Genomic DNA, 16,487 nt, shown 5'->3' on the forward strand with positions numbered 1-16,487 from the left:
AACAGTATTTTAAAGTTTGCGCTAATCCTAGGCCACCACCTTAAGAATCAAAATGCTTCCAGGCCATGTTCCTTTTAACTTTAACCTTAGCAAAATCTAGTAGAAATGTTAAATACTGGTATAAATACAAACAAAACCAATAAATTCACTTTAGTGCCAAGTGAAAATGAATTTAGAATTAGAAAACCACTTTCTCCATTAAACATGGATAATCTAGAACTTCATATGTTAGGATTTATTTATATGTCATCATTTCTTGTATATGATCTTTATAGTGGTCAATATAATAAATGTTTAATTTCAGATGTATGTTTGTAGGGTAGGGAAAGGCAAGAGTGGATTTCTTCATCTTCTAAGCAAAACCCCTATTACAACAAAAATTTCTGTAAAACAAACTATTTTCCTGCCCCAATTGGTAGCCTACTTATTTAAAAGTGGTGCTGGATATAAGCAATACCGCTGGCAAAGGGAGAATTTAGAAAATTCCTTCTAGTCACTGGGTAGAATTTTACTTGGAATACTAAGGAATGCAAACAGGCAGCAAATGTATATTTGTTGTACCAATGAGAAAATTAATGTTGCTGATAGCTGACGGGTTAAAAAATAATCAGATAGCTTAGTGGTTAAAAGTGTGAGCTTTGAGGCCGGGCTGCCTAGGTTTAAGCCCTGGTTCTATTACTTAGTAATTATATAAACTTGAGAGTTTAATCTGTATAACGGGGACTTGATGAGATAATGAGGACCTAGCATATAGTACTTCAAATAATAATTATTAACACTTATTTTTAAGAATTTTAAATATATAGTATTTCAATTTCTTTCATCTCTGGTTATTTTCATTTTGGATTTCTTCCACCACATCTTATTTGCATAGGTGTGTAATAAAGAAGGACAAGGTAAAACCTAAGTTATCCAGGATGCTTGGGAAATAAATCATTCTGAATAGGTAAATTTTCCATAGGGTAATTTTATAGGTATCAAAAAAAAAAATCAACAAATGGGATAAACTATTTCCTAAACCTATTACACATGTCCACACCTTTTTAAAAAAAAAAAAAAAAATCTTTATTGATTTCAGAGAGAGGAAGGGAGAGGGAGAGAGAGAGCTAGAAACATCAATGATGAGAGTCATTGATTGGCTGTAGCCCGCAACCCGGGCATATCGCCTGGATCCTAGGTCAACGATTAACCACTGAGCCACGCCCGGCGGGGCGTCCACACCTTCTTAAGGAGAGTATACTGGTGGCAATTAAACTTTTTCTTGATGAATCACAGGAATAAGCCTACTTGACTCTACCCAAAATTTTTTTAACATGTAGTTCATGAATAGAAATCAGGGTGTGTGTGAACTCCATGTGAAAAAAATAAATTACATCTTTATTTTTACTAATCTCTAACTGAAAATTCATTATTTCCTTCAATTTTGAATGTAAGCAACAAATCTATGTCTGTGTCACCAATGAGAATCGCAGATACTTTATATCACAACTGTTGTAAGCTCTGGAAATATTTATGTTTATCATTTCAAAAACCTGGTCTTTCTACACCCATTACTTGGTGTTACTGTGTTAATAAAGCACATTTATTCCTACATCAAAAATGTTTTTCTTTAATATTTTGAGACTATTTCAAAATGTTTTCTTTTCTATGAATTTTATTTTATACACTTGAAAACATTATTCTGAGAAGAGTCCATGGCTTCACCAGACTGCCAAAATGGTTTGTGGCACCAAAGAAATATTTAAGAACTCTGACCTCAAATCTGTCCCAGTACACTGTGCTCTGTTAATTCAGAGCACTAACATGTTTCACTATACTTTCATACCAAAGATTGTTTAAATTGGGGTAATACAAATTGGCTTCTCAGAGGTAGTAATGTTTCCTACCACCCTTGAACCCAGGCTTCTGAAAGAACAAAACAGAGGGAGAAATGAATCATGTAAAATTAGATTCAGATGGCATTGAAAGTAGAAACATAAAACATCCTACTCTCCTACTTTCCAAATTAAGAGACAACATGAAATTCCATTCAATAAATACTCTGAAGTCAACCGCATGGGTTCAAATTCTACTTCTGCCATTTATCAGCTCTATGACCTTGGGATAGTAACAATCTCTCGTGCATCAGTTTTATTTGTAAAGGGGGTTAACAAGCACAGTATCTGGTACATAATGTGTCCCATAAATATTAGCTATATTATTATTCTTACAGATTTGTTTCACAGTATGGCCAGTTGATGTCTCACTGGTTAGTTTAATAACCTACATTTATACAGCACTATAGTTTACAATGCCCTTTCACATACATTATGACATCTGAACAACACAATAACCCTGTGAGAAAAGAGAGCTACTTTTGTGCCTAGTTTAGTGTTGAAGAAACTAAGTAACCACAGAATATCACACAAATGGGAATAGAGCCAGAAATCAAACCTAGATTTCTCCCTCCACTTCAACTGCCTAATCCTTGTTTCTGCTCTACTAGACTGGTTAAAAGAAAGAACAAAGGAAAGATTATTGGGTGGGGGTGGGGTTCCAGTAGGACAAGAGTGCTTTTCAGTGAGTTACTCCAACCAGAATAATCTGTATCACCTGGGAGTTTATTAGAAATGTAGAATCTCTGGCTTCAACCTGGCCTACTAAATCAAAACCCACATTTCCAACAAAATCCCTAGGTGATTCCCATAGAGACTCGTTTGAGAAGTACTGTTTCACTAATTGCTCTAATAACACTATTACGGCCTCTTGAACAGTATATATTAGCTAGCTTATCAGACCTATGAAGTTTTTATTAGGTAATACTTTCTTGTAACAGGAAATAACTTGCTGCTTCCCTTTTTTTAAAGTATATTTTAAAAAACAAGTTTATATTCCCATTTAATTCTTAAAGATCTGCACTTCGGTAAGTGGGGTCATTAAGGAATGTTAGAAAACTTTAAGCCGGTCAATGTTTACCTTTAAATTCCTTTTAAAAATTGTCCTACTAACCTTTGCCTGAAGGAAACACTAGAAAGCAAAATCACCCTCTCCGTACTTCACATCCAGCAGATTAACACAGGCCAATCCTATACTAATATTTCTTCCCCTGGATCTTTCACTAAGCATTGAGTTTTATGACCCAAAACTTTGACTTCTTGAGTTTCGCGAGGCTGTGGCCCTAGGAGTGAAAACATAGTAACGGGAGGAAAAAGGTAGTAAGTCTATCCCCATACCTACACCTTGGAGGATGGTGGCGGTGGATTCCAGAGATCAGTAAACAGCCCGCCTTTATCTATCCTCCACCCTATTCAATTCACAGTTGAGCTCGATTCCCGGGCTTGCTCTAATTCTGGGAACAGGTCTATGCTGTGGGTCCGCCCTTCTCAGTGTTGATCCTCTAGGCCTAGGGTCAGAAGTACCCTAGATTTTGGCTGGTGGGAGCGCCGACCAGCGGTCCGCTACGTTCTACTTTAAATGACCCTTCCCAGTCTGAGGGATGCCTCCGCCCAATGGTTAACCGGGCCGGACCCGCAGGAGAGTAAATCTCTCTCACCTGCTTCACTGGAAACTTCAAAAGCCCGGGTCAACCCGGGCTAAAAGTATCTAGTAATTAGTCTACAGCACCACCCACCGCACATTCCTGATTGGGCGCGTGAGAGGGATGTGTCGGCGCGCGCCTCTTACCAGTCCGGGGAATTCCATTTCCTCTCCCTCCCACCACCATAAGCATTCGGGGCGGTGCTTCCCCGACGGCGGCCCGCCCAGTTCCAGCCGGTGTCTCACTGATTCTCGCGAGAGCTCGTGGGTTTGGGGGCGGGCCCATATCAGGAAGAGCGCACAAAACTGCCCTTAAGTCATTGCAGACCTACAGCTCCGGTAAGGCAGCCACGAGGTTATCGCGAGATCCGCCTCAATACCGAGTGAGAAAATTGGGGGACGCTGTTGGGAGGGGCGTGGGGCTCTACCGCGCAGCTGCCGTTTCCATTACCTTCCTCTATGGACTCCTTCCGGTTCTCGATGCTTCTCTGAGCCTAAGGGTTTCCGCCGCCCGTCTACCCTTCCCCCCCCAGCCCATGACCCGCCTCCGGCCCCCGCCCTCCCGGTCCAACCTCCGATCTGTTTAGTAAGAAGGTGCTGTTTTGAAAAGAAGGAAAAGTGGGGAGCGCAGAAACTCGCTCCTGGACGCGGGAAGCAAACCGTCTCCCTGCACCCTTAGACTCGTCCCGTGCTCGCGACGGCGGCGTTGGCGGACTGATACGCGGCGGTGAAGAGGCAGGAGGAGGGGGAGGGGCGGAGCGTGGCAGCTGGCAGTAGTTCGGTCAGAGCGGACATCTTGTGGCTGTGTCGTGCGCGTGAGCCCCGTAGGGCCGGGGAGGCACCCAGCTTCCGCGCGGGGAGGAGGCCGAGGCCGCAGCTTGAGGGAGGCCCCGGCCCCTCAGTACGCGTGGGTGTGGACGGCTAGGGGAAGGGAAGGGAGGTCGGCCTACTGGCCGGCCGGGTAAGAGGGGAAACACAGGCCTTGGGTGGCTTGACTGTCTAAGCCTGTTGGGTGGGGTAGGGTGGGAAGGTTGGAGAAGCCGGGGCCTCCTGATTTAGGGGGAGGGGGAATGGGCGCGTCCTCGCGCCTAAGCCGGAGCCTCAGGGGCTGCATGGGCGCGTGGTGGCGGTGGCTGGGCGGGAGCGCGCGGGAGCGCGCTGGAAGGCGGAGTGTACGGTGGCGTCAGGGACGACACAGAATAGCTGGAGCTGCGGGGACAGCAACACACATCTAGCCTCCCTTCTTTATTTCCTCCTCTTCCCGGCCGCACCTTGAGTAGAAACCGAAAGAAGCCCGGCGTCTGTCCGGAGCCTCCTGACTCCCCTCCCCCCCAGCCTTTCTTTGCCCTAGTGACGCCGGCATAGCGCCGACTAGGCCCCGGCTCCTCCTCTGCTGGGCTCCGGACCCTGCCCCGCACCCACCCCTTTCTCCTACGCCTCTTCCTCTCCCACCCGGGTCTCTTCCTTTCAAGAGGCCGGGAAGTCAAACTTGTAGCCACCCCTCCGCCCGTCACTCTCACCCCGTCTTCGGGCCGAAGCACGGCATAGAGGCTGTTGGTGGTTTTGCCACGCCACCCCACCCACCCCGGATCCCGGCCGTTTTAAGGGACCTGGATTCATCGGGGTCTCTTCGGGGCCTGTGCGAGTGCTGATCTGCTCCGTTTTTGCAAAAGGCGCCTGTGTCTGGCAGAGCCGGTGTGAGACGAAGAGACAATCCTTCCCTGCCGCCGGGATAATCAAGAGTTTTGGCCGGACCTTTGAGCACACACCGAGATAGTGAGGAGCCAGACGCAAAGCACAGACTATGGCGCTGAAACGGATTAATAAGGTAACCCATGGAGCTGAAGGGGATTGGGGTCGTGGGAGGAAAGGAAGACTCAGGCCCAGGGGAAGTGTGGGGATGGGGGACGTATAATTATGAAAATATCCTTCTTTGGATCATTTTTCTATTGGGGGATGGGGAACCCGGATATATTTTATGAAGAAATGAGGTTTAAAGCTAGTGAACAGAACGCTTGTGGCAAGTGGGGTGTTATCTTGAGTATGTTTCAGTGAAATCGGTGCAAATTCGGGGTGAGGAAGAGTGATTGCAGGCTCCTCGGTTCTTCTAAAGGAAGTTAACCCCGTTTGGGGGTCAGAATTGAGAGACGCTCCCGCAGATGTCATGGGCTTCCTATTCTCAGGAAAACTTATTTTAATTGTAAGATCAAGTTTTAGGCTTTTTAGGGCGAAGAAAGGAAGCTCAGAGGGGAAAAGATCGCAGAAATCCGGCGGGTCCCGAACTTTATTAGGGGTTGAGGTAGAATTGTCTTGCCACCCGAAGAGGAGCAGTGAATGAGTCTAGTCAGAAACTCATCATCACTCTGGGCAGGTTTCACAAGAATAAGTGGTGTTGGGAGGAGATGGGCTGACACACTGTTGCCACTTCCTATGGTTCGGGCCCAAGCTTTTCACCCGAAGCTATTTATCGGAAGCACACCGGGAACTGATGTAAAAGCCTTCTGGAAGCTTGCTTTCTCTTTGGGGGGGGGAAGAGGGGGAAGGGGTGCGATGGCCGTAAGCTGAGGTTAGGTGTACCTACTTCTGCCTCAGTCCATTTAATAGCAACTTCTGGGAAGATTGTTTCGATTCTTAAAACGTGGTATATGATATTAACCTCTTGATCTCAGTTTTTTAAAAAAAGATATTTCTAGGCTCGGGGTGAGCGGAACCTCCACCTCCGGTGGTTTAGTCTCATTTTCTTGCTCTAACTTCTATCCCGCATTTTAAGATGGCGGCTGCTTTAACTGGTTCAGGCTTTTTCCGGCATCTCCTTTTGTAATAATATGAAATAATATTCTTTATTAAATGTTAGCTTTTATATTAGGTCGTACACTGCACTAAGACCTCCTGCTCAATACTTCGCTGTATTCAAACTCTCAGACCGTATTTCCCCTTTTTGTAACTTGTGTATGTGTAGTGTGTTTGGTTCTTGCACAATCGAGGAGGGTGGAGTATTTACAGCTAACTTGAAAAAAATGTCGTGAAATAAATTCGGCCTCACTAAAAACTAGGAGACAAGGGAGGTTGTGGGTTAGAATCTTTGATTTTTGATAGGTTACTTTTTTTTCCCTTTTTTTTTTTAAGAGTTGCGCATGGAAGGAAATGCAAGGTCTTGGCTTTTCTAAAATAGACCTGATACTGATTTACTTTTACTTTTACGTGTGACTTTGGTGTTTATTTGGCAAAACTGGTATTTTTGAAGATGAAGGTTTAGATCTTCACTCCATGGATTGATGTTGAAATCTTTGATTTTGTTTTAGGCCATCATTGCATTGTCATTGTGGGTTTGTGTAAATTATAAACTTAAGTCTTTGTCTATTTTAAAAGATGGAAAAGAAGAGGAAGAAAAACTAGGAATTAAGGTTTAAAGGATTATTTAAACACCCCTTTCTGTTACCCCTTGGCAGGCCAGCCACACATTGGAGAAGCATAGTTATAGATTTTACAATATAGTTAATACAAGGAACATAATATTTAGTACGAATCAAACCCTTTTTAATCTTATGGGAATTCAGGCCACTCAGATGTGGAATAATTTTGAATCCATAATTTTTTCTACATAAGGAACTGAACGCTTTAAAGGAGGGTCTCATTGATTTTTTTTCTTTTGCAGGTGATAACCAGCTGCTGTTGACACCACTTTTAATGCTTTAAAAAGCTTTAGAGAGGCAATATAATGGTTAAGAGTGTGAACTTTGGAGCAGAAATGCTCTAGTTAGAATTCTAGGACTGGGCAAGTTATCTGTGTGCTTCTAGAAAATGAGTATTTTTTTATATGAACAATAAATAGTCCAAGGATGCAGCAGTGAGCAAAACAAATTTTAGATTTCTAGAGGTTATTTTGTTTTTGGTTTTTTAGTATTAAATAGGTTAATGTGTGGCTTTGAATAGACCCCCGGCACATGACACTCAGATTATTATTACTGCTGTTTTAATAGCACTTTAATCTCCAAAACTTCTATTAAAGAACTTTTTCTAGTCTAGTATTCTTTGTTAATACTTGACTGTCATGTAAATATCTTAAAGATTTGTATGATACAGAAACTTGACACTTTACAAATTGGAAAAATCATTGTCTTTTTGTTTTAACCCGTAGAAAAGTTTTAACTTGATTGTGCTTTGATTTTTTAGCAGTTGCTGTCAGACTACATAGTGAAACTTTAAAAAGAAATCCCAGTTCCAAACAATTTTAGCAAGTCGACAACTGTTGGGAGAGGGCACCTCTGTGCTAGAAATAATGAGGTCAAGTAGGTTGATGTTGGTATGGCATTTCTTGTGCCATGTACCTCATTTTGAATTCTCTTAAACCCTCCAATTCCAAATATTAAGTTGTAATTTTAATGAAGTGCTTATTGTCAGACTATCTAACCATTGGTAGTTCATTTGATCAAGCCTTCAAATTTGTTTTATTCTAAAGTTTATGTTCTTACTATTTTTTGTTTGAATATTTCTTAGACCAAGCAGCCTTATCAGACAACTTTGTTTTTTTTGCTGTATTCTTTGTTTTATACCAGCTGTAGTATGGTCTAATGAGGCTACTTATTAAGCAACAATAATCAAAACTGGAAACTCCAAGTTGATTGGTGGTATTTGGGAGCCATAGCAATTTTACTACTCCCATTAAACAAAATAACTACAGTGCATGTGTTTCGGGGACATTTAGAGAACTTTACATAAAATATAATGTGAACCGAGCCTAAAAGGATAGCTCATGCTTTGTTTGCAATGTGTCAGAACTGTTTGAAACACTTGTGTTAACTCATTTAATCTTATAACAACCCAAAGAAACAGGTTCAATTATTGTTCCCATTTTGAGATTAGAAATCTTGAGAAAGAGGTTAAAGAAAAAACACCCAGGGTTATATCAGAGTTGGGATTAGAACCTAGACAATCTGGCTCCATGGTGTATGCTCCTAAACTACATTATCATGTCATCCTTTAGGTTTTTGGTATTCAAAAAGGTTTTCTTTTGCATGTATCATTCTGCTACTAATAATAGCTTGGTCGTCATATCTGCTATGTACTCAACATTGTTTCTGAACCCTTTATGAGTGTCAACTTATTTAATCTTTACAACAACCTTGTGAGATAGATGCCCTTACCATTCCATTTTATACCTAAGGGAACAGGCACAGAGAGGTTAAGTTACTTGTCTATGGTCACACAGCTAACAAGTAACTGAGATTCAAATCAGATAGTCTTCCTCATCTCAAGCTCTTGAACTCCATGCTGTACTGGTATTTTGAACCATTTCATTTTCTGTTTTATAGTTAGGTGAATGAATGTCGTATTAGTCTTGGCTATATGAAGTAAGTTCTCTTCTCCCACTTAGCATTGAAATGGGATTTAACTTTACTCTTAGGTTATAGCTAATTTATGAATTAAGTATTTAGCTAACATGAGTTTTGAAAGTAAAAGTGACTACCTTTTTGGCCTGTCTCTTCAAGGACTATGGGAACTACCATGTACCAACTGATCACTTAGGGATATACTAAACTTGTCCCTGGTGAGCCTCTAGGGTGCATACACTGTGTTGCATGCGTTTCTTTTAAGATTCTCAAGACTTGCCTATAGCTAGCTAATTTAACTTGTAGGATAGTTCTGTGCTGATCATATAATGATCTCCATATTTGTTTAATTTGAATGAGAGTAACTTTAACACCGTGTGCTTTGGTTTCATCATGCTCACCTGCAATGTTAATTCTGGTTCTGTTTTTTGTACAAGTAGACAGTTGAAAACTCGCTAGCACTAGGGGTAAAACTTATTAGATATGCCTGTTGCTAGTTTGTGTTAACTCATGGGTTCAGGTGCCACTGGTTATCCAAGATACAATCCTTGAGAATTTCCTAAAGCATTTCACTATAGTCTCTATTAGAGAGTAGGTTCCTAGTGCTAAGATAAAAATGTTTCAGATTAAATTCTCAAATCCTAGATTGTCTTTTGCATTCTATTGTATATGTTACTGTATATGTGAGTTTTGACATGAATTACACTTATATGTCAGAAGTTGAGCAGAATTTTTGAAGAATTTAGGTGCATTGACAGGGTTTTATCTGACTTACTGAGTTATTTTCTCTGGAAACAGGCATAATTTTGAAATGCTCCCTAGGGACATTTCTGGAGCCTCCCTCTGGTTGAGAACCACAGACATAGGGGATAATCATTTAGTCAATACTTACTGAGGTTTTACTCTGGCATAGTAGTCTGGTCCCGGGGGATAAAAAATAAGGAAGCATGTCATTACCCATGAGAATCTTTGAGTGGAGGAAACTAGCATATATTAAACACATGAATAGGTGTTGTTTGCACCTTATACAACTTGCTTTTGAGAATATTATAAACCAAGTAGGGGAAACATTAAAAGAAATTATAAGGAGTGTCTTTATTCACATATCAGATTTACCCATAAAGATAGGTTTATCAAAATATCTCTTACCCTACCTGGTTTGGCTCAGTGGTTAGCGTGTGGGCCCATGGACTGAAGGGTCCCAGGTTCAATTCCAGCCAAGGGCACATACCTCAGTTGCAGTCTCAATCCCCGCCCCGGTTGGGGCATGTGTGGGAGGCAACTAGTCAGTGTGTCTTTCTCACTTTGGTGTTCCCCTCCCCCCCTTCACTCTGTGAGAAGCAGTGGAAAAAATATCCTTCGGTGAGGATAAAATAAAATGCACTACATAGTGTCATTGTTACAGTGAGGTTTTTCTTTTCTAACTCTGCTTACCTTTGCCAGAAGAAGCCAATGTTTTGAAATTAGAGAAACCAAATAATTTTCATTTTTTTAACTGGAAATTTTTTGGTTTTGATTGGTTTTGCTACCAGAGCAAAAGATCTCTTTTGGATGCATTTAGTGAGTATTTTATTAGCTAATTTACTCTGTTAGATAAGATTTATTCTTAAAACTGTACACTTGACCCTGTTATATGTGAAGGGGGAAATTCGTTTTTCTTTAATTTATTTATCAATTTTTAGAGAGAGAGGAACTTCAATTTGTTCTACTTATTTATGTATTCATTGGTTGATTGTTTTGTGGATTCTGACGGAATTGAACCCAAAACCTTGCCATATAGGAATGATGCTCTAACCAACTGAGCTACCCTGTTAGAACAAGGAGGGGAAAAATTTAATGAAGTATTTTATGCTTTGCCCAAACATCTAATTTTTATCTCCAACTATACTTTCAGCATAATTTTGTATCATTCAGAGACCTCCAACCAACTTTTCATAGCTGAATTTGTCAGGTTTGATCTTTTAGTCTTCAGTTGTGACTCATTGCTTCTTGGTCACTTGTTCATTTTCAGGATGGAATACTTGTTCACATTAATCCTAGCCTTGTTATAATTTCATGGCTAATGTATAATTGGATATTTTCAACTACTTAATTTTTGTTTTTCATATCTATAAAATGCCTTGTTTTCATGGATTAAAGCTTAGAACCTAAATTTGGTTTTCTGTCTGCCCATTTAGATAATGCTTACAAAAGAAGAGCTTTGAATAATCTTAAATGACTTTAATGGTGACCTAAAGAAAGAAAATGTTAGTGTTATTCATTCAAGCCATTCTTTGTATCTTGTCTAATGAGTAAACATGCTTGTCTCACCTATAATTACAACTAAACAGGAAGTTAATATCTTGTCCGTGATGTAATGAAACATGGTGTGTAGCACCTCCCTCTTAATCTTTAAGGTAAACTTTCAGAATTTCTCACAAGAAGCTACAAATTCCAAACTAAAATGATTTTAAAGGAACTGTTTTTTTCCATTCTTAAGTCTACAGTTTTATGAAATGGTTCAGATCCCAAAATCTTTTGCCAGTCTTCATTCTTTTGAAATGATGTCTGGTAACCATACGTTTCTGAAATGTTTGTTGTTTCCTTCCTAGCTGTTTGTATCTACATATATAGTATGTAGAAATTTCACAACTTTAAAGGTAATAAATTTTTGTTTACTTTGTAGTAAACCTGATCTTTATAAGAACAATTACAGCAGTTATTTTCTGACTGATTGGACAATTGTACTGAATTTTGGTGTCTCATTGGTCTAGATATATACCCTTATATTGCTAGGTTGTAAGGGTTCTTGAGGGTGATTCTTTCAAAATTTCTTATAAAGGCATTATTCTTGTTTTCTCCCTCATGCCCTCATCTCCCCCAGTCCTCAAGGGTAGTACTTTAAAATGTTGCTCAATATAGGTTTAAGTTAAGAGGCCTTTTAAAAAATGTTTTTATTGGTTTTTAGAGAGAGGAGGGGAGAGAAATATCAACGTCAATATTCATCAACTGTCTCCTGTACACCCCCTGCTGAGGGTAGAGCCCACCACCCAGAGACCTGAGTTCTGATCGAAATCCAATCCACAACCTTCTTCAAACTAGGTGTTTTCTTAATGAGCTCCCATTCCACAAGAAATGGTCAGACTCATTACTGCTTAATCATGCATCTCCAAATGAGAACACTCACTGGCTTAAGTGTATCTGCTGGTTGCCTTTTAGAGAGATTTGCTTGCCTCCTTTTCCAGTGTGTCTGTTTAGGCTTTTGAAGGGAAAGAAACATTTCCCAATGGGGGAAGGCCTGAATTCTCACACTAGCCAGGTGAGAAGCGATTTTAGGAGAAGCGATTCAGAGGAAGATTATCCCAAAAGGGGAAATTTTCCCCAAAAGAGCTCACCATGGCAAAGAGATGTCTAACCTTCATGGTTGTTTTGGGTTTTTTTATATGGGCAATACAGCTTTTAGCATTGTATCCTAATTGTGTGTCCTTGATCCATCTTAGTGTCCCTTCAAGGTAAGTGGAGCCTATAGCAATTATTAGTGTGTGCCAATCTTCCCCTGATGACTATTTTCCTATTTCTGTGGTCTTAATAGTTGCTCAAGAGCCCACCTGAGTAATGCTGTCCTCCATGGGGGAGGAGTCAACAGAGTATGAAGACTTTACAGGTCTTATATGTATGCTATTCTTTCCGCTCCTTGCTACTATTCCTCTCTACTAGGAAGCAAAGAGTTAATTTTAGTTCTTTATATAATGTCATAAATTGATTTTGTCCCTAAAGCACGTGAAACTTAGGTTCTAAAGCCATTTGACAAGGTGAAAACCAAAGACATTACTTCTGAAAATTCTTTTTACTTCATTGGAAATTGATCTCCAGTTTAGTATAATACAGTTTCCTTTTCCAGTGGAATGGATATTCTCATTTGGCTTTCATTTAAAGGCCAAGTAACTTAAAAAATAGGTAACACTAGACTCAGAGTATTGTAATAGTAAGGTGCAAACTGAATAGTTATGGAGGAACTGATCCTAATAAAACATCAGTTTTCCAAACCTTGTTGAACCTGAGGCATCTATTTTAATAGAATGGAGAGTTGGGTTTGGTATGGTTGAAATTTTTTTCTCCAGTTTGTCAAATGCTATCAGCTTGTTTAACTTAAATACATCTTTGATGGAAGGACACTGTTTTGAGAAAGCCTTTTTGCAACCTATCCTATTTTTCAAGTTGTCTAGTAGATACACTATTTTGCCCTCCTACCCATCCTGAAGCTTAGCATGCCCTACACTTGAACTCAATCTTTTCTTTCCCCTAGTAGGAGGTTCTAATATAAAGTGGAAATAAGGGCTGTTTCCATAAGGTGGTTTAAGAATCAAGTGCTTCACATTTGAGATCATTTTTCATCCCCAGGGGTTTAGTTAATGTTTTCTCAACTGAATTACTGCTATAGCTTCCTAATGTGGTTATCTACTTATCTGTGTTGTTTGTATATATTTAGTATGTATTATGGTAGAGATTCCTGTAATACACGGGTGAGGAGGGTCTGTGATACCCCAAAAATCAAGTTTTGTGTGGGCATATGTGTATTTTAGGGGGTTGTATGTCCACAGTTCACCAGGTTCTTAGAAGTCCTTGTTACAAATAGTGTCAAGAGCCAATGTTCCAAATGATATGTATAGTTTTATATAATAAAATTTGAAAACCTGCCAAACTGCTATATATTCTTCAGAGAAATATATCTAGTAGTGTGTGAAAATGTGGAGAAATGGCAGAAACCAAATTTGGGATAATCTGTTTCCTCTTGGGGAAAGGGAACAGAATCTGGGGAGTACATGAGAGATTTTTAATTATACCTGGAGCTTTTTTTGTATTTGGAGGAAGTATAGTAAAAATGATAAGCTTTACTTAACTATCAAGCTGGATACACAAATACATGGCTACTTTTAGGATTGACTTAATTTAAAAATTGAAGGAATCATTTTTGGTGTACTACTGCTAGTATGTTAAAAAACCAAAACTTGATTTGTCTTATTCCTGTTTAAAAACTGTCTGTGACTTCCCATTGCCTTTGGGGTAGTCTTGGACATAATATTTAAGGCTTTGAAAACTAGCCCTGATTAACATTCTGGCCATATCTGCTACTCCCTTACTTGTACCCTGTTTTGTATCGTATATACCACACTACAAGCAAATTTCTATAACCTGTGTTCTTTCACACCCCTGGCTTGGAGTAAGTTTCTTTACTTAGAATGCTTATCCCTCTATCAGGACTCAGCTCAAATATCACTGTTATAGATCCAGGCAAAGCATTTGAATGCTTTCATTTTAAGCACTTAGGCTGTTGAAATGTAATTTTTTAAAAAATGTGTCTATTGATTTTAGAGAGAAGAAAGGAGAGGGAGGGAAGGAGAGATAGAAACATCAATGAGTCATTGATTGGCTGCCTCCTGCACGCCCCCTGCTGGGGATGGAGCCGGAAACCTGGCATGTGCCCCTGACCAGAAATCAAACCTCGATCTCCTGGAACCTAGGCCAATGCTCAACCGCTGAGCCATGCCCAGCTGGGCGAAATGTAATTTTTTTGGTTTTGCATTGTGCCTACTTTTTATTAGTCTATTGGGGGAGGTGTTCATGCTTTTTTTAATCTTGTTTTCAGACCTAACATGCTTGACACCAAAAAGAAGGTAGTCTTCATGCTAATGAATAAATGTTTTGATGGTGAAACTTTAGCTAATAGCTAGTATTATACTTTTCATATTTAGAAACGGATTTAAATTCTAGTGTCTGTGATTAGATTGAAAGTTAACTCTGCTAGACAGGACACATGACTTCTTCTTCTTCCCTGTAATTTAATTTTGAGAATTCATTTCGTTTTTACACGTTTTTCAGCAGAACTTGAGCATTACATTGTGTTTTAGTGGGTTACAATCTGTATAGTTGGTAATGGGTTCCAGTAGCACTCTCTATATTGTTTGTTTTCCTTTCTTTTATTTATTAGAAGGACACTGGTATAGTGTCCTAATCAAGGCAATAGCTATAGGAACCAGAGCAAGCTATAACCTCAGGACCTGAAATTGCCGTCTATATGCCAAATCAGCTTTTTGCTTTCTCTGTCACCCAATGTGGTCTCCTTTTCTTTGGATTCACCATGTAATTTCAGGGCACATGCCTGCCAACAGGTCTGAGTCGCATCCTTATGGGTCCTGATTAGGAAGGAAAAAGTGTTACTTCTAGCTTCAATTTGAAAAATGTAGGGCAAGTATACCTGAACAAACTGATAAAAATCAGGTCCTGGCTTTGGTTACTTTCCAACTCTTTTTTCTTTTTTCTTATGTATCTTTATTGACTTCAGAGAGAGGAAGGGAGAGGGAGAGGGAGAGAGATAGAAACATCAATGATGAGACAGTCATTGATTGGCCGCCCCCGACCGGGCATGGAGCTTGCAACCCAAGCATGTGCCCTGACCAGGAATCAAACCCCAATCGCCTGGATCCTAGTTCGATGCTCACCCGCTGAGCCACGCCCGGCCAGGCTCTTTCTAACTCTTTAAGCTAATCACTGAGACTGAAGGAACAAATTCTATGATCAGCCCTGATTAATTGGGTTTTGGTGGCTGACAAATCACCCAATACTACTACAATCACATGTTTGGAGTAAGGGAAAAGTGTTTCTGTGAAAGTAAGGTAAGATGGGTTATTGAATAGGCAAAATGTCTGCTACATAGAAGAACAATCTAAGAAGACTCCTTTTTTTTTGCTAAGATATTATATCTTCTCATTTGCTTGTGCTGTGGTCATAATAATATCATGACAGTTACTTGTTATATTAGAGTTAAGTGCTGGTATCTGATTTTAAAACCTTAAAATAACAGGTAATTTTTCAATACTCAATTTAAAACAGATTTTAGTACATAAATTAATTGGCCTGATTTTAAATCTTTGATTATTACTTCAGAGGTATCTTGATCATACAAAATGCATTTAGAAATTATCTGAGCAATGAGAGCCTACAGTTATGTGAGTAAAGAGTTGAAATTCATTGCTAACTAGCTGAAGTTTTACCTTTACTCTAAAGGAGTGATAATTCCAACATACAAAGGCTTAGTGATTTATAAATATCAGTGTGCAGAAAAACAAGAAATAATTTCTTAATGTTCTTAATTAAAATGTGTAACTTTCAAGTAGGATACTGATACAGTATTCTAGGTCAACTTTATATATTCCTGAACTTTTCATTTGTAACGAAGTTGTTTTAACATTACTTATAGGGTACTTCGTTAGACCAACCATCATTAGATTGGTTTTTATTTAAAAATAACTGCCGGGATATTTTCTTCAGGTAATTTTAACGAATCCATTTATTAATAAATGGATTCGTTAAAATTACCTGAAGAAACATAATGTATTCAGGGCATAATTTGGGATAAATCAGAACATAATGTATTCAGGGCATAATTTGGGATAAATCAATGTAAGAAACTCATTTTTGGTAATAATTGAATTCAAACGTTTACTGGACCTTTTTAGGTAGAACCACATGAAATTTGAGTTTCTGTAGTTCAAAAATGGTTAACTAGTACTTATTTTATACAACTCAAGTTAATAGCATGGCTTCTTTAAAACCCCACCTATAAATATTCCTTGAATTGCTGACCTTGTGTTATTAATGTTA

At 39.4% G+C, this 16,487-nt stretch overlaps 1 protein-coding gene across 5 annotated transcripts in view; it reads left to right on the forward strand.

Annotated features, from left to right (window-relative positions):
- Positions 1-3,833: 3,833 nt before the first annotated feature.
- Positions 3,834-16,487, forward strand: part of UBE2D3 (ubiquitin conjugating enzyme E2 D3) — a 30,381-nt gene continuing 17,727 nt past the window's right edge. The window contains exons 1-2 of one of the 5 annotated variants that reach the window (XM_016223613.2): positions 3,834-3,855; positions 5,190-5,344. In XM_016223613.2, coding sequence (XP_016079099.1) covers positions 5,321-5,344 — 24 coding nt within the window. In that variant the 5' untranslated portion in view covers positions 3,834-3,855; positions 5,190-5,320. The other 4 variants (XM_016223612.2, XM_087826381.1, XM_016223610.2 and 1 more) reach the window with 4 other exon arrangements.

Source organism: Miniopterus natalensis, chromosome 1, assembly GCF_054644295.1.
Source record: "Miniopterus natalensis isolate mMinNat1 chromosome 1, mMinNat1.hap1, whole genome shotgun sequence".
Lineage (NCBI taxonomy): Eukaryota > Metazoa > Chordata > Mammalia > Chiroptera > Miniopteridae > Miniopterus > Miniopterus natalensis.